The sequence below is a fragment of the Salminus brasiliensis genome, chromosome 4 (assembly GCF_030463535.1).
Source record: "Salminus brasiliensis chromosome 4, fSalBra1.hap2, whole genome shotgun sequence".
Classification (NCBI taxonomy): domain Eukaryota; kingdom Metazoa; phylum Chordata; class Actinopteri; order Characiformes; family Bryconidae; genus Salminus; species Salminus brasiliensis.
Genome location: NC_132881.1, coordinates 18,850,888 through 18,878,667, shown reverse-complemented (window position 1 = coordinate 18,878,667; position 27,780 = coordinate 18,850,888). Strand labels below are relative to the sequence as shown.

The following is a 27,780-nucleotide window of genomic DNA, read 5'->3' as shown; positions in this document are numbered from 1 at the left end:
TTTGAAGGTTTGCATCCACAGATCTATCAGAAAGGCATGTAAATGTAAAATCTATTTACATTTTTATTATGTTGTTATTTGCTTTTACACCAAAATCATGTTTTTCATTTTATGCAAATCTTATTTAGTGTCGTTGTGCTTGTGCTTGCTATCCATCATTTACAATCTGCCCTATCTTTGGGACTAGTTTGCATTTTCTGTTGAACTGTTTATAAACAGTTGGTGCTGAAAACAAAGTTAATGTTTTAAAGTTTTCCCACCTCAGCCCTTCTGAGAAGAAAACATGAGTGTTGGGTATGTGTGGCTTCTAACGGATGTTTGTGTCCAACTCTGGACAGAGGCAGCTTTGGATCATTTGAAAGCCATGTTACCTTGTGAACCTGTGTTGAAAGCTCTAGATATTTTAGAATTTTTAAGGGTAGCAATGCATGTGACATTGCATGCAAGCAATATTGGAATATGCCTAAAGCCAGACACTTTTCAGCATGCAAGAGTTTGACCAGTATTCCTCTCCTCGTTGTGCACATTCTTTTTTTAATGATGATTCATGTGCCTGGAAGCTGGTCAGGATCCCTCAAGAAGATGCCGCTCCGAAGTCGGTTGTGTTAAGGTCTACTGGATCTATGTCCGTTCACATACTATACCATACTGTAAAATCAGCCAATTCTCATTTTATTCACACTCTCAAATTTTACATACACCCTTCTGTAGAGCAAATGTTAACGACTGAAAGGGGGTGTCAAAAGGGATGTGCCAAAGATCATAGTGTGAAGGATGTAGCTGAATTTGCAGGTGCATCAAAATGTGCAGTCAGGGGCGCTGCCAGGGATTTTGGGCCCCACAAAAAAAACATTACACTGGGCCCAATTGCCCCATCCTTGAAAATGTAACATATAATTCTAACAAGTTATATGCTGTAATATCTGCCAGGCACTCCTAAATATAATAACTGCTTTTTGCCAATTATTAACATCTACGACTCATTTTCCACACACCTAATGAGACATTCTCTGCACTGTACTACCACTTCTCAATCTATGAATCTCATTGCACACCCTGCAGGTATTTATAGGCTGATCTTTTCTGTGCAACGCCATCTGTATGAGTCTGAAGGTACTACCACATTGAACACGCAAAGTGACTAATGTTTTGTCAGGGGAGTTTAAAATATGCCTTTCTTAGTATACTGTGAATATTGTCAGTACTTAAATAACTCGGAGTTTTCAACAGCAGGTTTTGGTGCATTTGTATCAGTCTGTTAAAATACTATGATATATAAGGTGTATAAATATCATGAACTAAAATTTTGTCATATTGCCAACACCAGCCCTAGTAATGCTTTAATTAAATGTTTATTTTATAAGTAAATTACCTACAGTGTATGAACACTCTGGGTGCTTATGATTGTGGCTAGATGAGTATAATATAGATGAGATTTATCTGGCAGGCCTCACTATATAGTTGCCCTTTCCTGTTTGTCTGGCCATCAGTAATGAGACTTGGAGACCATGAAGATAGGTGCCAGTTCTGCATTAGAGAGTGAGAGAGACATTACTGCTGAAAATGGGAAAAGAGAGCTTGCACTGTCCTACCATGGAGCTGTAGCTGCCCATTGGGTTGTCAGATGTCTGGTCAAGAGAAGACAGAATTAGACAACATTCAAGAGAAAATTTCAGATAATAAAACATGCAATTACATGTGCGTATGTCTGATTTTTTAAAGGTTAATACAAGGAATCGTCTCTCGCCAGGAAAATTAGATTGCTTTAAAGCAGCATGACTCCTTTGTCCTTCCCTGTCTTCAGCATAACTATAAGCATCTTTACAAACGAAGATGAAATAAATATGCCACAGTGTGTCCTGATGTCTTGCTCAATTGTATGCAGTTTAATAAATCAAATGAAATATAATAACATGGAGCCCCCCTGAGCTCTTTTCCCCAGCAAAGGTCAGCCCTGAGATTAATTCCACCAGGAGGAGGAAGGGCCAAATGATGAAACATCTCTTGACCTCACACTATTTGAGTCTCCATCTATTTTTTAGGTCAGACCCCCCTTTTTTTTACTCTTTCCTGTTCTTCAACTGCTGCTTTTGCCTGGATGAAAAGCTATGCATGCGTTCATGATGAGAATCCAGTATCTACACTGAAGGGTAAAAATAGAGGGACAGTGACGAGGCGTCACTTAAGCATAAGAGCTACTTTTAGCCTTTGCATCATGGCATGGCCACGAGCTCTGGAGGAGTCACTGCAAATGGCTGTCTATCTTTGCGGCAGGCATTACAGGAGACGCAGAGACAGTGACAGAACTGTCAGCTGCACATTGACATTTCAGCTGGAGAGCGGAGGGCCCGAGGAGCCGGCAGCAGCAGACTCAGCCGGGCCTGACACATCTCAGACTGGTGCTAACATTGATGAAATACAAGCCCCATGTTTCTTCTTACAGTGGTCCTTTTTCAGAATGACTGTAAATGTTGTTGTGGAAGTGTGGGAACCTTTCATAAATTGGATCAACTATGTTATTACAGTCAATATCTATGATATCATTCCTTCCTGCCATACCCATTTACACTATATGTCCAAATGTTTGTGGAAACTTCTTTTAATTAATGCATTCTGATACTTTAAGATCCGTTGCTCTGTCCAATACTTTTGGGATGAGTTGGGGAGTTGGGGATGAGGTGGCATGGTGATCATCCAACATCCTGACCTCACTAATGCCATTATTGCTTAATGCAATCAAATTCTCACAGCAATGCTGCAAAATCTAATAGAACACTTTGCCAGGCAGTTACTCCAACCAAAGCAGCATAAACTCTTTGTTGATACCTTTGATTTGGATAGAAACAGGAGGAAGGAAATGAATGAGCAGGTGTCCCAATATTTGTGGCCATATAGTGTACATTATATATCTAAAAGTATACTAACACCCTTTCTGAGTATTAAATTTAGCTTCATTTTCAGCTGTTGTTAGAAGTGTCCAGTTGCATACACAACTTCTGCAATCTCCATATAAAAGCATTGCCAATACAATTGAACAATTTAGAACAGCCTGCATGCCAAACATCAGCTAGAGGGGTATAAAGTCACCAGCATTGTGCTATTGAGCAGTGGAACTGTGTTCTCTGGACTGGTCAAGCTCCATCCAAAACCATGGGATGAGGAAGAGTTAGAACTAATCATTCTCTCACAAAAGCTCCTGTGCCTTAATGCAATTAAATCATCACAGCAATGCTTCATCTTGTCTACATCCTTCCTAGAAAAGTAGAGGCTGCTGCTGCAGTAAGAAAGAATAAACTTCATACTCATACCTAAGGGTACTATTACATTTTGTGTGGATTTAATGATTTTGAGCATTTTAAGACTTAAACACCAAGTATTGGTACACCTGTTCTTGCATTATGTCTTCCAAAATCAACGGTATTAAAAAACATTCATCCTGCTTTTGTTGGAGTAACTGTCTCTACTGTCCAGGGAAGGCTTTCTACTAGATTTTGGAGGAGTATTGCTGTGAGGATCTAATTACAATGCAGCGTCAAGAGCGTTAGTGAGGTCAGGATATTGGATGATCACCACCCCACCTCATCCCCAAAGTATTGGATGGAGAGAATTAGGCATGGTGCCAATAGGTTCACATATTTATCTGTTTCAGAGAGTCTTATTAAACTGGCAATATTTATTTACAGTAACTAGGTAAGCACAGGTAAGCCTTTTCACATCTGCGTCTGCCATAGGTGCAACTTAGTAGCTGAATACATTCATTAAAAGGGTATACACCCTTTTAGACACAGAGTGTACGTTTATCTTCGTAGAGATGTTGTATTCAATACTACCACATATTGTTTTTGAATAACTGAAGCATTTTGTCAGTTTTTGGGCAGAATGAAAACTATATTTTAAAAATGGAGACTCAATTTTCAAAAACTAGGGCAAAAGAACTTTATCCTAGTAAACATGAGTGTTGAAAATCCTTTAACGAAAAGCATGTCTCTTAAATGGAATGTATTTATGCATTATTCCCCAAGGCAACTTAGAAATTCTGTCTGTATGGATTATACTTTAGTTCAAGAAAATAATTGATATATCGAAGAATTTGGATATCATGTTTTGCAATGCTGTCTCAATTCTCAAATACACAGTATTGTCATCATTTAATGAATAGTTTACATGAGAAGGTTTGTGGCAGACAGTGGCTCATTTAGTGTTGTGTTTAAACTCTGACCGCTAGATAGCAGTGTTGTACTCCTTCTTCAGATCCCACTGTTCTGATTGCATTAAAAATGTAACCTTTTCTTTTACTGAGATTTTATGCATATGATGGTGTATCTTTTGTAATACTATGACAGCTAATTTATAATTGTATTTTGAAAAATTGCAATATATCGTCTTGCTTACAGTATCACAATATATTTAATCGCAACCCCTGCAGTGTGATATGTATGGCCTCGCAGGGTTCTTGCTAATAAACATAACTATTCAGCGAATAGTAAGACTGATTTTCATTAAACCAATATGCAAGTGATGTTATGAAAGTGAGCAATGGAAGTCTGGAACTGCAATAATCTGCAACAATCTGAAACGTGTTTCTGTTAAAGAATGTAGTCAGACAAGCAAGTCTTTCCAAATTTCATTTGCATCCTCACACTGATACGGGGTCAATAATCAATTCCACAGAAATAAATTACAGTTAATTGGTGTTGATGCTCCTGGGAAGTAAACAAATATCTGTGCAATTTCAATAATGGATGGCTTTAATATGAGTAAAATCATATCTTCACATCATCATGGATCTAACACAAACATCCAAACAGCAATACAGAAAGCAGCAATTTTATATGGATATTTAAAAATAATTGTTTTTGAGACTGTTTTTGGCTGCAAATACACTCACTCAATAACCCTAAATCACCAGTCTCTGTGAAACATATCCAAACAACCATTTATATGCACAATATATATATAAACAAGAATGGGCATTAAGGGGAATTGGAATGGGAATTAAGAATTGTCTTTAATTAATTTGTTCTTGAGAAAAATTCTTACAAAAGTTTTAAACCTCAGATATATGTTCGCAGCTATTCTTGCATAATGATGGTTTCCATTGTCCTTGTAAACTGAACACATCACAAATAAGACATTATTGATACATGTCAGAAAACTGTGTGGAGTTCTAGTAAAGAAACTTGGAATTAGGCCCACTTGCCTTTATTTCCTAGGTTCAGGAGAAGGGCTGGTAGCACTTCTGTGCCTTCAGGAAGTGTGCTTATCAGACCAGTATAGGTAAATGAGACCATCTTGTGTTAAACAGATCTTACATTAACGGGCCCTTGCATGAAAACAACAGCTTATCACAACACAATCAATGTGTTTTCTGCAGTTCATCTTGTGTGTAGGAGACTAATGGACAAAATGGGATTTGTACATGCGCTCAGAATGAAATAATTAACAAAAGCCTTGCTTTTTTAGATGAAATTTACCACAAAGCTATGGCTATCGAACCAGCCTTACTATAGGATAACAAGGAATGCTTATTATACATGCCAGCCATTGTGTCTTAAAATAAGGTGTTTACATACTACGTCATGTAAAGTGTGTGCTTTTAAAACGGGCCTAATTTTTATGTCTCTGATTACATTAATGAAATTCTACAAACACCGGACGTTACTCTGGATTTTGGCGTCATAGAGACGACCATGTTTTAAGCAATAAAATCTAGCGCCATCTAGCGATCAAACAATCAAACACACCAATACCCAGTCTAGCATTCCACATGTAAACATTAGGTGGATTTTAAAAGTAAAATATGCATTTAAAAAGTAATACACAACAAAATTGTTCATTAATTGTGAAGCAGTTGGGTTTTTATATGTGCTAGAAATAAAATTTACTGAATTGTTTAAAAAGTGAAAATAAGCAGCAGCCTACTGCAGTTCTATGTAGCCCTGAATCAACAGTACATAAAAAAACATGTGGTAAAAGTTTGACTAGGTTCATTTAATTCAAATACACATTTGAGGAACCATTTGTTCATTCATATATATTTTTTTTTTTATAAAACTTGGCTGCTTGTTACCACATGAAGTAGACTTGAGACCTATAGTCATAGCCGAAAATACCGGCACCTCTACACTTCTTACAGAAAACCACTTCTCCTAGACATTTGTTGCGGTTACAAATGCTTTGTTATTCACATTGTTTACAATGGAACACAAACATTCCAAGAAAATGGCACATCTGAAATTCCACACAGATCTCCAGAAACGGACTGGACAAAATTGGCACCTTTAAGAAAAAAAAAAGGAAGAAATCAACCATGTGATGCATCTTTCATTAGTATTAATGGCAAGTAACAGGCGTGCACTCGCACTACACATCTTAATTGAATAAAGACCCACTTTTAGGGACAGATGAGACTTTTGGTAAAGCACATCATTGTAGCATTTACCTCTGTTTTGCTGCTTCTGGCACTGGACATCTTATTGTGTGCTTGACATTACAAAATCAGAAGCAATGTAGGGCCCAGCAACAGAAATCGGGGTCTCTGAGCAGGTGGCAAAATTGTAGTTGTCCAAAATTCCAGTAGAAAGCTGTAAGAGACTTTCCCATGATTCCAGGAAGCAATTAACTGCTTCCAAATGGTGTGCTAATAAATATTAAATTGATGGTACCAAGAACTTTGACCTGTATTTCTGGAGTTCTGTGTTAAATGATAGCAGATTTGACCCCTTCGTCCCCATATTGTGTTGAATTAATCTTAAAAAAATTGAGGAAGACAATTAACATTCAAATTCAATTTTAAAACCCCATTTAGGAACAGAACAAGCAACACAAACTTAAAAATAAAGGACTCTTTATTCAGCCATGTAAATATTTACAGTTTGCACAGACAAGGCCAATGAACACCTAAATTCATTAATACATTCATTATAAAAATCTTATAAAACATTTTCTTGAGAAGGCTGTTCAGTCCTCCCAGATACTTTGTGGTATTCAGGAATGATAATCTTTTTTTTCCCCCTCCCCCCCCTCCCCACAAATAATGTGTGCAAGGACCACAGACAGAGTGACTGACATCACTTCACATTAAGGACAGAGGTACAATCAGACCTACAAGTCTGTAGAATAAAAGTTGAGTTATAAAAGTCAGTAATTTCTCAGATAAAGGCAGTTTCTTTTAAAACAAAAAAGGATCAAACACACAAAAATAAGGTGCAAATAGTTAAACCTCAGAGTCGTCGGATGTTGCGTTTACTGCGAGTGGAGCATGCGACAAGAACTGTTTGGGAGCGTGACGATGACCTGATCTTGGTCCGCTGGCAGGGTGTGGAGCCGTGGTAGTCTGACTGGCACTGTGAGCAGAAATCAAAGGCACAGCTTCCTCGTGTGCATACAGCTCTTTGCATGGCAGAGTCATACCGTGCCGGAGAACCACAGAGTCGGCAACTTCTTAGAGCCTCGTGGCATTTTAGTGATTTCGTAGCCTGGTGAGAAACAAAAGGGAGTTGTTACTTTACATATGGCACAACGTGCAACATCGCTAGCCTAATAGGTGGACAACCCTTTATTGCTAGCACCCAGGTTTGTTTCCACCAAACACACAGTGACAGGGAGTGCACATGCCCAGAGCGGTGGGCGGCCTTCGCAGCAGGATGGGGCGAAGGGCCTTGTTCATGGGGACAGTGGCAGCTTGCCTAGCCCGGGCATCAAAACCACACCCCTGCCATTAATATTCCAGTGCTCTAACAATCAGTGTATCAATATCAACTTCACAAACAAGAAGCCAGTCTTATTTAGGCATGACATTTTGCTCACCTCATAAAATTCGGCAAAGCGGCTTGGCTTAGGTGTTGCTAGGGTGCCGTCTGTGTGGGTCAGAGCCTTCTTTGTGTGCTTCTGAACAGGGGTTGAGGAGGCTACAGTTTGCAGGCAAGAAAACACCACCCTGCTTAGGCCAAAGTCTCTGGATAAAGACCCCATGGACCTTCCTGATTCCTATAATTGAACATTATAAATTTAAATAAAAAAAAATAAATAAATAATAAATAAAAAAAAAACAGGACAAGCAAGACGACAATATTAATGTGCCTGTCTATTAATGCACAAAAAATACTACTACTCACCCTTAGTGTTTTCTCCGCTTTCCTGCACCTCTGAAGAGCCCTCTCATCTTGGCAAATGATTTTTCGCCACGTCCTGCTCACCTTTCTGCAGCTATAAAAAGGGGAACATTTTCAGGGCATATTCCATTGTATCGGTCAAACTCATTCTGTGTATTAAAAAACAAAACAGGAGGAGGAGGGGTTAAAAAGGGGTAAACAATGTCAAGAACTTACCTAATCAAATCACACTCCCCAAGCAGGCCCAGTATCCTGGTAAGAATATGCTTCATGTCTTTCTTCATCAGGCCACAGAGAATGTCCACATGCTCCAGGCCCATCTTTCCTCCAATGACGTTATGGAGGCTATAGTTTTCAGCAACCTTGTTAATGACAGTCCAATCATAGCTCTGACTTTTCCTATAGCTTTCAGCCAGAGCTCTGCACACCTCCTCCTGGAACTTGAGGACAGGAAGGCAGGAGGAACTAGAGTCAGAATGCGTGTCTGAGGACACAGTGGAGTCCCTCAGCTCAGGGCACTTCTCTACAGTTTCTAAATCTGCGTGTTCCAGCTGGCTGTTGTGAAGGGAGAGGTACCCGCTGTCCTCCGCCAAACTAGAACTGCATAAAGCCACCTCGTCATCGGACTGTACGCCTGCGGAGCAGCGCTTTTCTCTGCAGTTTTCTTTATTGTGAGGGCCTCTCAGATGCTCGCCTGTGTGGCGGGAGATGGCGGGCGCGACTGGCTCTGAGCTAGCGGCTCTTTCTTCTTGCGGTACTGTTTGACCCTTTAACTCCACTGGAACCTTCATTTTGCCCTTCTCCGTGTAGAGGGAGCGAGATGAACCTCTTGTCCGGCCGAGACACTTCATATTTGTAGATTCTTTGGTCCCAGAAAACTAACAACACATGGTAGGAGAGAGCATTAGTAAGCATTACTAGGTCAATGGAGCTGTCGACATGTATCCTGGATTTAAACTATACCTGACTGGTTGGTGGTCAGACAGAACAAGACGAAGCTGAAGCTCGTTAAGCAAAACGTGTCTTTAACAAAAACTATGGTAATTATCAGCATAGCTTCTAGTTATACTGCCATAGCAGAACTGGTCACTGCCGGTTGGCATCTGGCGACAGATAAGTCACCATTTACTAAAAAACTCACATATTGCATTAAGTAGCTAGTTAATGAATTTGATAACCTATTATTAATTAGAAAAAACACTTTCCTTACAACCTTTTCTTTTCTTTTTAAAGTTAGCTAGCCTAGCTTGTTTTCTTAGCTTCATTACGTGTGTCAACAGGATTACATGTTTGCCGGATAGTGTTGTAAATATGGAATTTGTATCTTCATATTCAACAGTGATAAAATCAACAGTTTCTTTACGCTTAATTTCAACACGACTTTTAAAACATAGGTCGTTTCCATAGCTGACTACACGTCTAAAGGACATTTACGCGCCTAAGAAGGCTAGCTGGCTAACCCACAAAGCTAGCCGGACGAGTTAGGTCGTTGCATACATGACTAAGGTCTAACTGAACTAAAAATCAAACCCATGTATGGTCACGTTCACAGCTTAATCCTATATTATACTGTTATAATGTAAAGGCAGTGGAGTATTTTTTATGCTAATGTTATCTGTGGGTAAACTAGAATGGAGTGGAATTAAAACACTGGTGCCCGGGGAGGTCAGCTAACTAGCCCGCCGTCTGGCCTCGATTATGAAAATAGGTAATCCGTGCTAATGTAAACTGTTCGAACAAGCAGCACAACTTACCTCGAAAATGAAGCCCTGACTATATAATGCGGTCCCAGTCGGCTCCACTTCGTTTCCTTGTGCTGAGCAGACTACACTAACTTCGCATTGCAATCTACGCGGTAAATCCAGGCGCCCAGAAACGACTGTAGTCGAGCGGGGGGAAGCGCCACTTTACTAAAGCGTTTGAATTTCGCGTCTAAAACGCGCTAGCCAATCAGAACGCAGCTCAGTAGCTACCTTTAAACGGCCCACAGCCAGTACAGGGAACGGGCGAGGGACGCGCCGTGACGTCAACACGGCGTAAAACGACACGTTGCTACGTGCGCAGAGAGAATGCCGCGCGCAGATGAGTTAAACAAGAGAAAGGCGCCCTTTTTTTCCTCCATATCATGACTTAACTTAAGCTCTATTTAACTAACGTTTAATAATATAGCATGCCTAGATGTATCATTTTAACAAGTTGTTGTGTATGAATGTGTGTGTTTATGAGGGTTCGTTTGCGAAAGGTTTTGGGCGTATTTAAAAGAAGGACCTTACCCACTCCCCTCTTCAGTGAACCGACTATATGTGAATGTTTATGTGAATATATGTGAATATAAAAACACACTCACATCTTCAGTCGCATGAAAGGGCTTTGGCACATCGAATTGTATGTTTAATTGGATAGATGATAAGTTACAGGTCCTTTTACAGAGAACACACTTCTGTACTTTTAAATGCACAAGTACTGTAATTTAATTTATTTGCATTGAGTCTTTGGGGAAAATAAGACAATGTTGCACGTGCAAATGTTATGGCACAATTAATATGTTATGATTTCATGGTAAATACGTCTCATTTTTTGTTTAGAATATGTTAAATTATATGTAAATACAAAAAAATACAATTTGTTCCCTGAACAGGTACTGTTCAGTCCTTTTCACCTAGAAAATCAACAAAGCATGTAATTTGAAGAGAGTTGCCTAGACTCTTGAAGTACAACTGTATGCATTTCAGTACTAAAATGTAGGCCTAACCTTTTTTCATCGTTTCTATATTGTACTGGATTTTATGTAACACTTGCACGAAGACAGTCCTTTTGCATCTTGAATTTGCCAAATAAAGATTCTGATGCAAGCACAAAGGCACATTGCTAAGGTATTTCACACCCCGAGAAGGAATTTGAGAAATACGTGAAAATCCCACTCTGCTTAAAATAGTGGCTTTCTAACTTTTTTTAGATCATGGACTCCATATTAAAAGTAAAAATGGCTCCAGGCATACAAATTCATTATGCTCACACACACCATCCAGTGCATGCAACTGCCTTCACTTGGGCTGACATTTAACATGATAAAGGGCAGTTAACATGCACCGATCGTTCTGCCAATGGGTGAGCTATCCTTCTTAACTGGTGTGTTTTGCACACAGAAAAACAGCCTGAGCCATCTATCCAGCATGTAGATGTGATTCCAGTACAGTCATCAACTGCATTCAGTAATTCAGTATTTCTTTTAAAAAGGTAATAAATCAATATTTAAATAAAGTTAAATGTTTATTAAATATGTATAATTCAATATCAATATCATCATTTTATTCATGGATTTATGTAAGACTGATGTCGAAGCACAGTATATCTAATTTTGACTTTTATCCATTCAGTTTTAAAGTAGAGATTTGTACATGACATATTTGAGTTTAAAAAACTGCTTGAGTTTTTTTCTTTTTCTTTTTTGAGGTTGTAACAGCTACTGATGTTAATTGGAAAAAGTGCAGCAATTCCAATATGCTTTCTACAGAAACACAGTGGATGTTTTTGCAGAAAGTAATAATTCTGTTGACCAGTAGATGGCATTATTGATTAACTTCAGCATTTGCTGTGTGAACAGTATGTTTTAGCTCCGAACCTCCGCAAATGCACATATACACAATTAAAATGTAAAAAAAAAGATGCATCACAGCTTGTTCTGGCTGAGGGTGCACATGCTTCTGTCAGAGTGAGGAAAAGTGCCTATAAGCAGCAGAGAAGTAGACCGTTAAGAAAGAAGGTGACAACCTAGCTCATATTAGCGGCTAAATCTTTCAGTCTGTTGGATTTGTGCTGGTTACACCATGTTTACTATACAGTACTTTAAGTACAGTTGAGCAGATGTAAAAGTCAGTGATCAAGTACAGCACAGTACTCACAAAAAGGCATTTATTACTTTTTCGAAATAATGTCAGTCATAGATTAGGCTGTGTCATTGTCCTCCAAAATGTCAATGAGAGTTTCTTGGTCAGAAAACTGCTGTAAAGATGAACTCATCTCATCCAGCAGATCCTCTCCTAATAAAAATCCATGTATGTCATGTAGAGATTTTCCAATCCGATGGTCAGTGACTCTATCCTGAGAGAAGTTGTAGGTCCTGATTTTTTCTGATCTGCCCTTGGTGCCAACCTGTTACAACAAGGGGCAAATATGTTGTCAGTGTTAATAAGTTCCAAGTCTCCAGTTAGCCCACATCACTACTCTATTCCAGCAGCCAACAACCTGGCTTTTAGTTGCTAGAAAGGAGCAAAAACTGGACTGCCTGTGAGTAATCCAATAGTGAACACTTTTATATATCAGGAAATGTTCACATACATACAAGTTTAAAAGCTATATTAATAATGCATAGTGAAAATGCCATTAGCTGGTAGACAGATTACATATATTTAAAGTCGAAATTCCCTTCATACAGAATGTAGCACTTGATGCACTTAATCTAGGCTCCCTTTCTTATCTTTAAGGCTCCCTCTTTAAATGCAGATCAGCAGTGTACCTGAAGCTTACGGGTCTCGTAGCGCTTACTGGTCTCCTCCTCCAGCTTTGCATTGTAGAGCTTGGCCCGCAGCACCTTCATGGCCTTTTCCTTGTTTTTGAGCTGGGAGCGCTCCTGCTGACACTCAGACACTATGCCTGCAATATAAAGATTTATAAGGGCTTTCCATTGTAATAATGAAATGGCATCTAATGGATTCATTATTAGACCAAATCTGGTATAAAATATGTTAATTATTTTAAAAACATTTATAACCTTAGACAACATCACTCTTTTTTCATACTCTTAAAAATGTGTAGTAGAAGGCCCTGTTATGAATACAGTGATTAGGTCTAAATACACATGATTGCTGAATTTGCTGATTTGGATAAAATGGTGCATTGAAGCAATGCTGCAAAAATAATTTCATAATCATATATTAAATAATTTGATGAAGTGGTGGCTCAATTTATTATGTTTTACAGTAAAAATAAGGAGTGCAAGAAAATGTGCCATATGTTCATATGTTAACATTTTATTTTCAGTTTATGCCAGAATTCAATTCTGGTATACTTTAAAAACAAAACCTGTTTGAAGAATGCTAATCTAATGTTCTAGCCACAAAGTAGCAAAGTAGTTGCAGTATGGTACATTGCAATGCGCATGTTGTACATTGTTTCCTTTTTTACCTGTTGGTAAATGTACAATCCTCACAGCACTGTCAGTTGTGTTGACATGTTGTCCTCCAGCTCCACTGGCTCTCTTTGTCTCAATCCTTAAGTCTTTAGGGTTAATTGTAAAAGAGATCTATGGATATAACACAGAAAAGCCATGTAGGTACACTCCGACTACATAAACATGGATGACAATGGACACAAAGACTAGAAAATGTCATAAATCTGATCACTAACATTACTAACACACTGGTCAACAATTCATATATATCTTGTATTTATCCCACCTCTGCTGGCTGAGGCAGTATAGCCACCGTCATAGTGCTGGTGTGCATCCGGCCTTGCCTTTCAGTCTTTGGAACCCTCTGGACACGATGGACCCCCGCTTCGAACTTCATCTTCTTGTAGCTATGTGGGCCACTTATACTGGCTGTGGCATGCCTTAATCCACCTAGTGAAAAGGGCAAATAGTGACAGCTGAGAGGAGAGACAAAGGCCCCAGTCAGTCTATTAATTAAAGTTTCTTGAATTATTTAAATTGTGATTTAATGATGACTGATTCAAAACAAACCAATGATTTAATGATGAATGATTTAAGACCAACCAATTTCACTCGACATGTACTCCAGAGTGTCAAAGCCCCAGCCTTGATAAGAGGCATAGTTCTGGTACATGTCAAAGATCTCAGCAGTAAAAAGCATAGCCTCTTGACCGCCAACCCCAGCGGTGACTTCTAGGACCAGGTCACTCATGTCTGACTCCTCTTTAGGGATCAGAACAGACAGAATCTACAAGAATCAGAGAGACATGTCACATTAATTATTATATACTGCAATGTTGTTTAAAATGCAGCTTGGTGGTTATGCATCACCTTGCCTCGATGACACTTTTGATGTCTCTTCAGATTCCAGTCAATTTTAGTCCACTCTTACTCAAAGGACATTTCAGCTAGAGTCTGTTTGTGCCTACTTTGGCTGCTGCTTTTGGTCTTCCAAACTGAAACTTGGGTTTGAGGTCTTGTTGACTTTGCTGGACAGTCAGTGTCCCGGTATTCCATCATGCTTGTTGCATCAGGTGTATATAGACACATACATGTGAGACTGTCAGTGCTGTGTTCTGCTTGAACATGAAGCACAAGTTAGTGGAAAAGTGGAATAAAAATGAACTGGACTGACTGCTGATATCTGATTAGCTGTTAGTAGTATCACAAAATTGTACCGCTTGTTTGATTTCTTGAATAGCTGTTTGACAGTTCTCCTTCTCTGTCTGTGCAAGTTCATGCAGATCAGGGTCATTTTCTGGAGAATAGAAAAGCTTACCATTAATTTAACAGTAATCCATTTCAAAGCAGGGGTAGGTAATATGTTAGCTGATGTAACATTCTAGCTAACAACACAGCCATTCCCATGGGAAGACTCCTAACCCCACTTTCACCAATCTGTGAAACATGATTCAAATGTAAGTCACTCTGGATAAGAGTGACTGCCAAATGCAGCAAATCATACAAGAGACATGATGGATATAGTCAAATACACTGGCTGCATGTTTAATTACAAAGACTCCTGTTTTTAATTCAATAGGACAATGTGAAACGTTAAAAATCAAGGTCCTCAGGTGTTTGACAGTAATTTGTAAAATTACTTGTTTGATGTTATAAACCTTCTAAAAAATAATACTGTGATACATATCGTACATCATGAACACCTATTTAATCGCGATACATCATACTGATGACATATCACCCACCCCTAAAACTGTTCAGAGAACATAAACATGGGCTCCCCGTACCCCACCCTTGCCTTTCAGTAGCGATTCTGTTTCCTCAAGGTCCCTCTGCTTTTCTTCTAATTCACTAATTCGGTGGACCAGAGGTCCTAAAACAGACAATCTTGTCCGTTTTGCTCTTAACTCCTCGTCGTCCGATTGAACGTCTCCAGTGTTCAAAGCCTGCAGACAGTCTCTGTACTCCGTCTGCACTTTCCTGAGGTGGTTGTGCAAAGACGTCATGGAAAAGATCTCGTCCACCGTTAAAATCCTCGCGGCCATAACCGAATTTGTGGTGTGAAAGCCTTGTTGAAGTCTCAAGTGTCTGTAATTGTGCTTTGCAGCTGTAGGGCTGTCTTTACAATGTCTACGATATGGAAATCTAGTACTGTTCAGTCTAGCTCCCGACATTAACATCCTCGCGTGACAAGCTCCGGGCTTTGACGCGGTCAGACTAAGCAGTTGTCGGACATGGCTCAGCCTCAAGCACGCAGCGACAGCCATTATGAACGTGTAGGCAGGAATATTAAGAAAATTAAACCACTCAATACTGTAATGTACTGCTCCCAACTGAAAACCACTCCTCCTCCATGCTTCTGTTTCAGGACGATAAAAGTCAGACGCTGTTACTTCCTTGTTGCATATCCGGCATAATTTCAAAATTAAAGTCCCTTTGCTTAAAAAATAAACCGGTACAATTACAAATGTTATTTGTTGATATTTACGTTAAGTATTTAACATCACCAACCATTTTCATTTTATTTTTTTCTTTTAGATTTGTTTCGAAATATATCTTATATTTATAGGGTGACTGTCTTCTCCAAATTAAATATAAAATACGTTATTACATATTGTCATGTAATATTTTATTAAAAAGACATATAATCTTAGTCGTCATGTAAAAGTATTTTGCTTTTTTATTCTTCAGTTGAATACATTTAGTTGAAACCTAATTTTATAGTTGGTAAAATATCGCTTTTAAAATATATGTGTTTCTGACAGTGACACAGGTTCATAAAGTTTTAATACATTTAATAGTATTTTATTGCACTGCCTATAGTCGATTGACTAAGCTGACTGTATGGTTCCGGAGTTGGAGTTTGATGTCCCTGCTCAATTTTAAAAATAAGACGAGTTGTAGTTCTATTTTCAGCCAGTAGATGGAAACACTTTACTATGTAAAGTGATGTCGCTTTCTTTTACTCTTTTATCTTTAAGTAGGTTTGCATGTGAAATTGTATACTTACTTAAGATATACTTTTTTTTTTTTTTACCTCAGCATGGACATCAGTCCCATGGCAATATTAGGCATTCAGAGATTTCCTTTAACTGTTCTTTTTCTGGGGGAGCATAAGTGTACAACATACATCTTTAACAGGAAACAAACAAAAATTTGGTGCACAATATATTTTTTTTTCTTAAAGTAACATAAAAACACACAACATACAACCACATTATTAATTCTGTGGTTATGAAAGTTCCAAAATGTCTCCAGCATCATCATTTACAAATGTTAATACATCATCATTGGTTGGTGTGGCGCAACAGATAACACCACTACCTGCTAGTGAGCTACCACACCATGTGGGAGACTGGGGTCTGATTCCCAGTCTGGGTGACTATGCTGTGCTATGCCAATAAGAGTCCTTGGGCAAGACTCCTAACACTACACTGACCCACCTCTGTAATTTGAGTTACCTTGTAAGTCGCTCTGGATAAGAGCGTCTGCTAAATGCCATAAATGTAAATTTACACAAGTCACAAATGTCTAAACAACTGTGGATTCCAGGATCATCAGTTAAAACAACTGTATAATGGTACAACTAATTGAGAGGAGTTGCCTGTTTGCCAAGGTCTGAAAGAAGACCCAAACTGTAGAAATGTTTTTTGGTCAGATGAGTCAAAGATTAAGTTTAGCCACAATAACTGGTCGTATGTTTGGAGGTTATGGCATTTAACCCCAAGATCACTGTACGACCTGTCAAGCATGGTGGTGGTGGCCTCATGCTCTGGGCTGTTTTGCTGCCAGTGGAACTAATGCAAGTAGACTGAATAATTAAGGAGGACAACCTAAAATTATTCAGCATAACCTCAAACCACCAGCTAGATCCCAAGTGGCCAACACAAGGACGGTCACATCGGACCCACCAAACAATCTACACCAACCTGCAAATTCTTTTTAAATTCTATTAGCCCATTTCACAATTTGCTGCACTATATTCCCCAGCATGCACTGCAACTTAATGTGCGCTTCGACCCTTCTACCCCCCACAACAATTTATAGGACACCTGTTATACCACATATATGCCACACCAGTGGTTTCACCAAACAAACCAGCAGTCAGCAGCAGTCCAACCAATATAAACACCTAGCTAGCTAAAAGCGGACAGCGAATGCAGGGTTTTCAAGACAGGTGGGAGCTCAAATATCTTTTGAGGTATGTTTAAAAGACCTCCTGAGGATAGGTTAACTAGGTTTTACAGTTAACTCTAAATGATGTTTCAACTATTAAACTACTTCAAGTTCCCATACAAGTTCATTGTCCTGTTTTGGAATAGTCGTCCCAAAATCCTGACCTCAACCCAATCAAACATATATGAAGATCAAGTTCATCCCAAGAAAACAAATAAATTGATCTTAACCAATCCTGCCAAGAAGAGTGGTCAAATATCCAACCAGAATTCTACCAGAATCCTGTTGATGGCTCCCAACGGCGATGGTATCTGGTTAACCTTGCTGAGGCACTTCAAACCAAATATAAAGTGTACTATGTGTATAATTGTTTTCTATGAAAGATTTATATAGTACAGTTATTCTGCACCAGAAAAAAGAACAATAAGAAATCATTGAAAGCCTGATATATCCATATCCATGATGAGTGGATGTAAACGTCCAACGATAACAAATTATGGAATTATGGAACAAATTATGCTTGCAAATGTGAAGAACTGAGAGTCTAAATGAACCAAGAGTAAAAATGTGCTTCTGTGCCTATACAGCTTTTGTTTGGGCACAGAATTTGACTAATTTGCAATTAGGCCCACAATATTTATTATTTATTTCATGAGCTAACAGCAGCTGGTAAATTGAATCGGACACTTGTGTTTTGTTTGTACCCCTCTTTCATTGCCACGGTGCAATTGGCCCCTCTACTGGAACTCTCGTTCCAAGATGTACATTACTAAACATAAGCAGTAAAAAACTGACAAACAATGCCAAACAAGTGTGCTGTAGTTCCATGATAAAAGAAAAAAAGAAAGAAAGCATAGCAACTCTGGCCCACTGTGGGTTTTGTGTGGGTGGTCTGTAGGCTTAATATTTGGAAGAAGACTTGCTGCAGTTGATCAACCCCAATGCTAGTGCTTTAGATTCATTAGCCCTCCTGACCTTTAAACTTGGTGTGCGCTCAATAAAAACAAAACACAGCATCAGCTTTTGAATGATTTTATGATACTCAGATATTTGGGTTGGATTCACGAAACCCTTGAAAGTTCTGTGAGGCCTCGTCATTAGCAAGAAAAAGGCCATGAAAAGGAGACAAGTAATGCAAAACACTCAGCTAATGCACAAACTACAGCATCCCTTAATGTATATAGATTGACACATGGATCATGAAATGGGAATGAAGCAATTATCTGTTCAAATTAAAGGCAGTTGGAATATACAGAAAACCATCAAATAACCAGTGGTCCACGGACAGCGGTGTAGCCAGGAACGTCAAGCTAACTGAGGCTTAAACACTTCATAGGATAAAACCACATATCTGAAAGTTGAGTGAATGGAGGGTTCCACTGTTTTCAGGCATTTAGTAGACTGGTTCTTCTAGGTTTGCTAGCTTTCTTTCTGACTTCTGTTGTGGTGAGGACACGCCTCTCTAAATATCAAAATTACCTTGGGTTAGGGTGTGGTTTATCGTCACAGTCTTAATTTTTGAGGGTTTTTTAACGTAAAACATATTTATAGCCACATGCAAGACTATGAATTTCAGTGATAGACAATGGAAAATATCCTAAGACAATAACTGTATATTAATTCTGTACCAGAATATGTGATATTACATCTTATAATTATATTGCTTGTTTTTATGTTTTATATTGCCATGTAGCACTAAAGATTTACATTTTATTTATGGACTCTGCTGATTTAAGTAGTCTTGGAAGAGATGGGTCTTCAGACTGTGTTTGAAGACAACGAGTGACTTAGACGATTCTTCATCTGCATTCTTGTCTGTAGTTCTGTTTCTGTGTAAATGTCATCCGTTGCAGCCCTAGTACTGCTCACATCTAGCCAAGTAGCATTCGTGCTTTGGGACACCACTAAATAATTGTAGGACGCTATATAATACATGCAGTTTTTCTAACATTGGTTGGCTGGCTGTTCTTGCAGCTTATGGTCCATTCATTTACTGTATATTCCTTTACATACAACTCTTTTTTAAGTGAGGGAAATTCTGTTTCCATGATCTGAGCCATTTATGTGTATCTACCCCTTTTAGCACCACATTAACACAGCCATTAAGTAAAATATCTGGTTGACCTGTAAAACCCTGTGTCAGGAGGAGGTCAAGCCAAGCAGTGGGTTGAACCTGGGAATGGCCAAGCTGAGACGACACATTCCTTGGCTGTTCGCCTCTGAGTGGACAAAAAAAAAAGCTTTGGAGAAACTGGGCTAATCCCCTACACAGTTGCATGCTAATTATTCGAGGTAATTATGGGGATTTTCTCTGCATGGGTCAATGGAGGGGCTGCGTCTCTGGGGGTTTCGGGCTCAGCTGTGGTGTGTGAGGATGGCAGGGTGCAGTGACTGGAGTTATTCACTGGTCAAATCAGAGAGTAGGAAAGTATATTTGGCACATGACCAACACACATCATTATTATGTTTTTTTAGGGGTTGACAGCAGAGAGAATGGAAAGTAGCAACTCTGAGTGTGAATTACAGTGGAGGCCTGTTGGACCGCCCTCTGGAGTCAGTCTGCAAACAGCTGTAGTGTGTAACACACAGTGGATCCAGAGAATGGTTTTGTTGACACTGTGGATTATTGGGCCATTAACCTCTTGAACCCAAGGCCTTTTATTTAGTTATTAATCTTATTAGACATTTTCGTATTGGTGGTGCTTCCTGTTCAAAGATTGCTCCACCCTAATCTAAGATTGGACATTTGAAACATCATGTGATTTTGATCACATGTCATCCTAGCTTGTGTTAACGCATATTCTATTGACTTAGGCAGTGTCCCACATTATAGGAACTCACCCTATATAAACCCTCCTAAACCCCATAACCCCTCAATGAGTTATTCTCCTTTGTAATGTTTTATTCTTAATTTTTATTCTCCTTTGTAGTGTAATTCTCTATTACACTGTTTTAATTTTTCATCTGCTCTCTTTCTCTCTCACATTGCAAGAGTGCAGGGGTCCAGTGTAGTGGTTTTGGTGCATGTGAGGGCAAGTTCACATTTGAGGATAAGCACATTTGTTGTAGTTGTAATTTTGCTCACTGATGCAAAGAGCAGAACTCATTACAGAACTTTATGTGTTGAGTGCAAACTGCATGTCATCCCATTAGAGAATATATCAAATTTAAAGCTGCGAAAAGGACTTTGTGTGATTTTAAAACATGTCATGACAAATGTCATAATATGTCATGCCTTGTTGCATGCCTATTATGTTGTGCTCATAATAGATCCACGACTCGAAAGCACACTTATAACAGGCCAGAGTTGAAGTACATCATTATTGACTGGAGCACCTGCTCATCCATGTATTTTGAGTTACCATGTTTCTTTTCTTATGTTTTGCAGAAGTCCCTAATATGAGTTGAGGATTACTGGAGTGTTACCTTAAATGAGAAGGTTATTGACTCACCCATAGGTTTTCTCACATATACATACACAGAAATATATATTTATAGTGCACATTTTATAGTACATATTGGCTTCGATAGTGTATGGGCCACTGTCTTCCCTTGCATGTGTCATGTAAAGCATTTAAAAAGGCATGTGTCATATGTCCTGTGTGTGCCTGGTGCTTTCACCTGCCAGCCTAAATATTACTCCAGTTGAACTGAGCTCTATTTATAATATCAGTGAGCGGCATGTGACACTGCTGCCTCCATGTGACTGTAGCACAGTGGCACAGTTGTGGGCTGTAGGGCACGAATGTGGGGCACATGGAAAATAAATAAGGGTGCAATCAGAAATGGCCAGGATCAAAATAGGCAGAATTTTTGTTACTTCAGCCAATCTGTATTGCAATTTCATATATACAGTAAATGATGTAAACCTTTGATTTTAGGCCTACCCACCAGCCTATGCATTTCATATTGTAGTGCTCATCCACAAAATGCCTCAAATAAACAGCAAACTAACAGTGCCATTGTCTTTGGCAAACTTTGACTTTGAAAGAGTCTAACAAAGCAGTCATCAACTAATTTGGCTGGAAATAAATCAGCTGACAAAACTCATGATCGCTGCGCACCTAATAATGAAGCCAAACATATGATGAAAGGTCAAATAGCAGTTGGTAGAGCATAGTGGGTAACTGCCCTCTATGTGGCAGACTGGGCCACAAGCACAGTTTCATTACTTACAACCAGTGCTCTAAATAAATAGCCTAGACATAAAAGTAGATTGTCGCATCACCCAACAGAAAGTGTATTGATTATCTAATGTTCTGTAGGACTGAGTCCAATGCACCCATATGACATCACTGGGAACAATGGTGACTTACTAGTTTGTCATACTAGATTGTGTGTATTTATTGTTTTTGTAGTGTTTTATATAAAAAAAGGTGTTTTTATTTGATTTATTCTGCATGTTTTAATAGTATTGGATATGTACATTTAAGGGCGTACAAGTAAGTTTGCCCAGGTGCAGAGTCAAACCGTTGTCTGTCATGTGGAGGGTGGTAGTGGTGTTATTCACTATGCTAAACCATCTTAATAATCCATCCAGTTCAAGTTTAAAAGTAGCCCAGAGTATACACCATGAATCTTAATGCTACGTTTGTCCACCTCTGTAAGGTAAATAAATGTAAGTAGAGGTCAATGATTTTTCAAATATTAGTGGGATTTTTATCATATCATTTGTCATAAATGTTTGTGCTATTTGGTTAAGCTAAGAATATTATCGTAAGGACCTTCTTATTTATTATTTGTTTATTTGAACTCTGGAGGCACAAATTAAGTTCCAACCATCAGACATATTCAGATTTGGGTTTTGACCAGAATGTCAAAAAGTCCTACTACAGAGAACAGAAAAATAATTTCTGTGCTGAGCAGCCTAATTACTGAATTTTCATAAAGCCGAATATGCTATTAAAGTTTTCTTTCTTAAACACAAGACGAGAAAAGTGCAATGCGCACAAGAAAGTGCAATGTGTTATGGCAGGCATGTGTAACATTTCTCATAAGTGTGCAATGCATGAGGCAATAGCCAGAGTAAAAAAAAAAGCTGCTCAAAGCAAGGCTTTCACGGTCACAGATGGAATCTGGAGCTGGCACTTTCTTAATGTGGAGCAGTGCAACACTCGCATGGGAATCAGCGAGCAGTCTTTTGGCCATTGTGATAGACACCTAAAAGAGCCTTGGGGGGAAGGGTGCAATGCAGAGCAGTCAGGAAGATATGAGGAGTCCACTCAGCTGTTTTTCAATGTAAGTAAATGTAGTGTGACGTGTTGACAAAGACAATGTGTGTTCTCGCTGAGCAATGGGCTAATAGCAGTCTGCACACGATCACTGAAGGGCCTAAAGCATTCGAGCCTGTCTGTGTTCTTGTCCTGCTGACACTGAGTTGTACTATGTGGCATTCTTAAATAAAAATTAAAACAGCAGTAATTGAATGGCATATTGCAGGGAAGTGATGTCAAATGATTGTACTGGAAACTTTGTGCTCCTGCATTAAGCAGAACAGACTCTTATGAGGCAGATCAAAGCAACATGGGCATGTGAACGAGCTTGCATAGCCTGCATAGCCAGCTGTGGGAAGGCAGTTAATGTTTTCTTGGCTGTTCAGGGTCTTGGTGCTTTAAACACAGTTGAGCCAGTACACACACTCTTTCAGGACTCTTAACAGCAGGAGATCACATGAGAAAAGCCCAATAAATAGCTGCAGATGAGCCTTTAGAACATCCTCAAAGTGGCCCATGTTTGGTTTGAGATGTATTGAAATGGTAATCAGAGTAATGACTCATTTTCACTTAATGGAAAATGGGCTTTCTTTGGCTGAGCCCTTTAACCTGCCCAAAACTGTGTCTAATTATGACACCCAAGTGTCTCCTTTTTTCTTCATTCCTGGCATCAGTTTGTCAATGCCAAAGCTTGGGATTTAGTTGCGTCAGAATCTATCTGGAAGGGAATTTTGCCACTGTTTAGTACTTGATTGGTGAAATTATACAGTTTAGGTCTGAAATGACCTTCTAGAGCATCAGAAAAACATACAGACATAAGAGGCCAGCGAGGGCAATTTTAAACCTTAATAAAATTAAAGAACAGAAGTCTTAATCAGAAAATCAGAAAAGGTGTATAATATTCAAAAATATACAGTATTTTAGAAATATGCTGCAATCACAGCTTTACATTTGTGTTACAAATCAGCCAGGTCAATTTTAAGCTGGGTTCAGAGGTATAGTCTTGCTTAAAGTAGTGACTATGACTAGCTGTTAGCAAGACTAGCATAGCTAGTACATAACAACTCAACTAAAATGCTTTGGACCAGACAAGAATTACTGACTAAGCTTGACTAAATTGAAGCAACAGTAAATCAGCACTGAAAATTATTTCAGTCTATGCTTGATCTGTGTCTGGCAAAATGAAACTTATCCAGAGTGACTTAAAAATGTTAAGGTTTTGCTAAAGTTTTGTTTTGTCTGGATGTGAGAAAAAGATTTTACATGGATGTTCAGAATTGTGTTATAGTTTAAATTTGGTAATTTCTATCATATTTCCAAATGTTCACACACAACTGTAGTAACAGAGAAATAAATATAATTTTAGTGATACCTCTTGGAATAAAACAACAGCATCAACATGAATTCTACAATGTTAGTCTAAGCTAGCTTATGCTGGTCTGGGGCAGCATTATGTAGCATTTTGACCTTAAAATAACAGCTTCAAAATTATTGTAATGCTCCACTGACCCGTATCCTTGCTACTTTATGCTCGGCGCGCTGCTAACTGCACTAAGCTTAACTGCTTAATGCTGCATAACTCATTTTTCATGTAATAAGTAATAAGTAATTTTTGTGTAAATCTATGTAATATTACTCTACCGCCTAAGTACATATACGTCTTACACTTTCAGTGATGGTTATTTATCTCTAATTACACTTTCCAACTGTAAGGGGAGCCCAGGAGCAAGAAACCTTTAACCTACACACAAGTGCTCAAGACAAAGATTTTGTTATAGCTGGGGTCGTCATTATCTTCACACAACACCTCCACTTTGTGTAAACTAGACTGAAAAGCCATAAAAACCAGATGCTGTCTGTGGTTGTTAGCTAGTATCTCAGAACACTTTGACTCCTTGCAGAACCGCTTCAGCCGGTAGGCCGGTGAGCATAAACTGCACTTTTTAGGTCCTGCCACAACATTTTAATAGTGCTAAGGTGGTGACTTTAGACACACACTAGCTTGTAAAAAACACATCCATACAGCCAAGAGAAAATGAGTATGGGATACCATACTTGCTTTTTCCTGGCCGTATAGGTGTTACACAATAAAAAAAATTGCTAACATGCCACAAACCCTTTAAGATAGTGGCACGTTTTAGCCCAGTGTTGTGCTACAATGATTTTAAGATGTTTTTTTGTATATGACACACTATGCTGGTCATAAAGCAGTTAATAGGGTCACAAAACCAGGAGACCAGCTGTTAGTAGTAACTTCCATAAAGACTTCAAAATATAGCCTATGAATCACTAACTACAAGCTAACCACACCTTGGTTGGCCAAGAAAAGAAAAAGGACAAAGGCAGCAGTCTGTGCATGTGGCTGATCTTCAGAAACGAAAAAAGAAAAAATCAAGTACAGCCAGTTTCCCAGACCCAGATTAACATTAAGCCTAGACTAATAAGAATTTCCGATTGTGAATTACCTTTTGATGCTTCAGCTTAGTCCAAGTCTAGGTGTAATCCATGTCTAGAAAATGGCCCATGATGTTTTGGACTTTAAAGTGGCATTCTTACAAGTTCTGCCACTCAGCGAAACCTAAAACCAGTAGGCCATTTGAACTAGGCCAAAGTGCAATACAGTGAAACCTGGATGTTTCCATTATAATAGCAGGGTAGGGAGGGTTCCTTTAAAATGTATTTCATTAACAGAAATGTAATTTTAACATAATCTGATTACTTTCTATTACTTTTATATTTTGAAGCTGATAGTTTTTTTGTATTTTACTATGAACACATGTACCTAGAGGTGGAGCAGAGAGGGTTAAGGGTTTTGCTCAAGAGCCCAACAATGACATTTCGCTGAGCCCAGGTATCAAACCCACAACCCTGTCATCAATAGCCAGGTGCTCTAACTGCTGAGCCACCACTGCCACCATGTACAAACCTGACACAATGATGATGTGGTGATGTGAACATTCTGGAGATCACTAGCAATTGCGGTAACTGAATGAACCTGAATATTAAACAGTAAAAGCTCCATGGCCAGAAATAAATATGCATTCAAACGAATGTCTGTGGGTGGCAAAAAAATGTAACCCCTGGAGTATATTTAATGTAAAAGATTGGCATGCATTTTCATTTTAGTGTGATATGAAAGTAAGCATCTTGCTGTTTGGATGGATTAACAAAGCCAGTGGGAAGTGAATAAGAAAATATACAGACGAGCAAAAGTTTACATCCATCTAGACAACGATCTAATGAGAGCAGAAGGAAATGTGAAATAGCAGAGGGTGGAGTGGCTGAAATATTATTTTCTTTGCTATGGGTGTCTTAGTCTGCTTTAGGCATTGGTGAAAGGGGTGGCTGTTAGATGTAAACCATAGAGAAATCTCACATGTATCAGCTTTATTATTATCCAAAGCAATCACATAGTTCTGTACAAACTAAACTAAGAAGGTTTCGATGGTTGAATCAAAATAACATGCAAAGCAAGATTTTACCTCACATTAATTTAGAAGCAAAAAAAAGCAGCCTGAATGAATTAGCCTTGTTAAATTTGTAGGAATTCCACGACATACCAGAGAACTGTGCTGTGCTGCTGGGGGGGTCAGTTTCACAATGTCAGCAGTGAATGGATTGAGCATAATATGTTTTTGAAATTACAAAGATATATTCCTTCCTGAATGTTAACACGCATGGTGACATATACATACTGTCAATAGTCACGCCTGTTTATCAAACAGTCCCTGTCTACATAGCACAAAGTTTACTAGTCCAACAGACTCTCTGAACTTTTCTCTGAAAACATTGTCTTCTGTCTCTTTGCAGACTCTGTGATATCTGTACTGGGAATACCGAGCTAGACTGTTCTTATAGCTATCTGAGGCCCTTAGTTGTTAGTGTATTAGTGAGATGTAAGGTGTTATGCAGCTGTCCAGAGATTTCATAACTGCTTCACCAAAGTTATATGGTGCAGTAGCTGAAACTCAAACAGGCTTACACTGAGCATAAAATTCAGTTTTAGGCTAAAATAAACTCTCGTTTTTTGAACGCATATAGACAGTCACAGGGTAAATATTACACACACTTTAGCTGATGTGGCCTGGCTAAGCAAATGGGTTATGTAAACACCCGAAACACCCTAAAATAATTATCAGCACAAACTATTGCCTGATTTTCCTCAAATTAACGGTTTGAAAGGTTGAAATTGCCTTTAATAATGTGTACTTTATTTATACACTTACACACAGAAATAAAACTTCCTCAAACAGGCTTAAACCAGGCATAATATATTATTGAAATGACAAAGATATCCAGTCCCGTATATGGTATGCATGGTGACATATACATACAGACAATAATCACGCTCTTTTACCAAACAGTCGCTGTCTTCACGGCACAATCATGCAGTTCTACTGCACATGCGTTCAGTACCACTGGCCTGAAACTGCTGGTGTAAAACTGTGTCTCTAACCAGTACCAATGTCAGTGTGTTATGTAGCTAAGTTTACTAGCTTCCTCTGAAAACATGTATTCTGTTTCTTTGCTGCCTCTTACTTGATATCCGTACTAGCTTCTAGAATTACAGAGCTAGCTTCTTATTCTTATTATCTGTAGACCCTCTAGTTGTTAGTGTGTGATGTAAGGTGTTATACAGCTGTCGAGAGGTCTCTTCCTATTACAAGTCAGTTTACCATCTGTTTTTAAGCAAGTACTGAATTACTTTGTGTTTTTAAGCCATGTACTGTGTTGTATAATTAAGCACTAACTGCCTTTTTAAACTGCCATTTTATTACATTCACCTTCCAATAAAGCTCACTCTTAGTGGGTCAAGGAGAAAGAATTCTTGTTGACATTCCTTCGCTTTGCAATTGACCACAGACATTGTGCATCATTCTGTAGTCCTCGTTATGCCAATATTTGGTCACTCTGGGTCTGATCTTTTAATATTTTAAAATATCACATTTTGTGATAAATAAGTATGTGTTTAGTTAAGGGCAGAAGCCAAATTCTACCTGTGTTCGACATAAATGGTAAATATGGTTGTCTTGTCTTGTTCAGAACCCTCTACATTCGGTTTAACAGGTGTGGTAGCTATCCAGTCCCAGCGGCGTGTGTGGGGTTG

General features: G+C 38.7%; 4 protein-coding genes across 7 annotated transcripts in view; 2 read left to right on the top strand and 2 right to left on the bottom strand.

Annotated features, from left to right (window-relative positions):
* Positions 1–27,780, top strand: part of LOC140554459 (arginyl-tRNA--protein transferase 1) — a 320,650-nt gene that overhangs the window by 55,369 nt on the left and 237,501 nt on the right. The window lies entirely within an intron of this gene.
* On the bottom strand, positions 7,092–8,965 carry fbxo5 (F-box protein 5). Its single transcript, XM_072676813.1, has 4 exons — positions 8,331–8,965; positions 8,118–8,208; positions 7,810–7,989; positions 7,092–7,478 (listed from the first exon to the last, which is right to left on the bottom strand). The coding sequence occupies exons 1-4, from the start codon at positions 8,963–8,965 to the stop codon at positions 7,224–7,226; spliced, it is 1,161 nt and encodes a 386-aa protein (XP_072532914.1). The 3' UTR covers positions 7,092–7,223.
* On the bottom strand, positions 12,007–15,642 carry mtrf1l (mitochondrial translational release factor 1-like). Of its 4 annotated transcripts, XM_072676809.1 has the most exons (7): positions 15,083–15,642; positions 14,502–14,581; positions 13,888–14,071; positions 13,571–13,734; positions 13,299–13,416; positions 12,631–12,767; positions 12,007–12,266 (listed from the first exon to the last, which is right to left on the bottom strand). In XM_072676809.1, the coding sequence occupies exons 1-7, from the start codon at positions 15,549–15,551 to the stop codon at positions 12,060–12,062; spliced, it is 1,359 nt and encodes a 452-aa protein (XP_072532910.1). In that variant the 5' UTR covers positions 15,552–15,642; the 3' UTR covers positions 12,007–12,059. The 4 variants fall into 4 exon arrangements, with proteins under 4 accessions (XP_072532910.1, XP_072532912.1, XP_072532913.1 ...); XM_072676811.1 differs by lacking the exon at positions 15,083–15,642 and having other exon boundaries at positions 14,155–15,075; XM_072676812.1 differs by lacking the exon at positions 15,083–15,642 and having other exon boundaries at positions 14,160–15,075.
* slc29a1a (solute carrier family 29 member 1a) overlaps positions 22,680–27,780 on the top strand; it is a 33,329-nt gene continuing 28,228 nt past the window's right edge. The window contains exon 1 of the mRNA XM_072676808.1: positions 22,680–22,698. The gene's annotated coding sequence lies outside the window, so the exon portion shown is untranslated. The remainder of the gene's footprint in view (positions 22,699–27,780) is intronic.

Bases quoted from the DNA above. Each gene is read 5' to 3' on its own strand.
- mtrf1l (XM_072676809.1), bottom strand. From the start codon at position 15,551: ATGGCTGTCGCTGCGTGCTTGAGGCTGAGCCATGTCCGACAACTGCTT. The intron at 14,072-14,501 runs GTACAATTTTGT...TGATTCTTGTAG, and splicing joins TTCAAGAAATCAAACAAGCG to ATTCTGTCTGTTCTGATCCC. The intron at 12,768-13,298 runs GTAAAAAAGGAA...TTTATATTGCAG, and splicing joins GATTGTACATTTACCAACAG to GCATAGTGTCTGAGTGTCAG.
- fbxo5 (XM_072676813.1), bottom strand. From the start codon at position 8,965: ATGAAGTGTCTCGGCCGGACAAGAGGTTCATCTCGCTCCCTCTACACG. The intron at 8,209-8,330 runs GTAAGTTCTTGA...CCCTTTTTATAG, and splicing joins GGGGAGTGTGATTTGATTAG to CTGCAGAAAGGTGAGCAGGA. The intron at 7,479-7,809 runs GTGAGCAAAATG...GTTTCTCACCAG, and splicing joins GCTTTGCCGAATTTTATGAG to GCTACGAAATCACTAAAATG.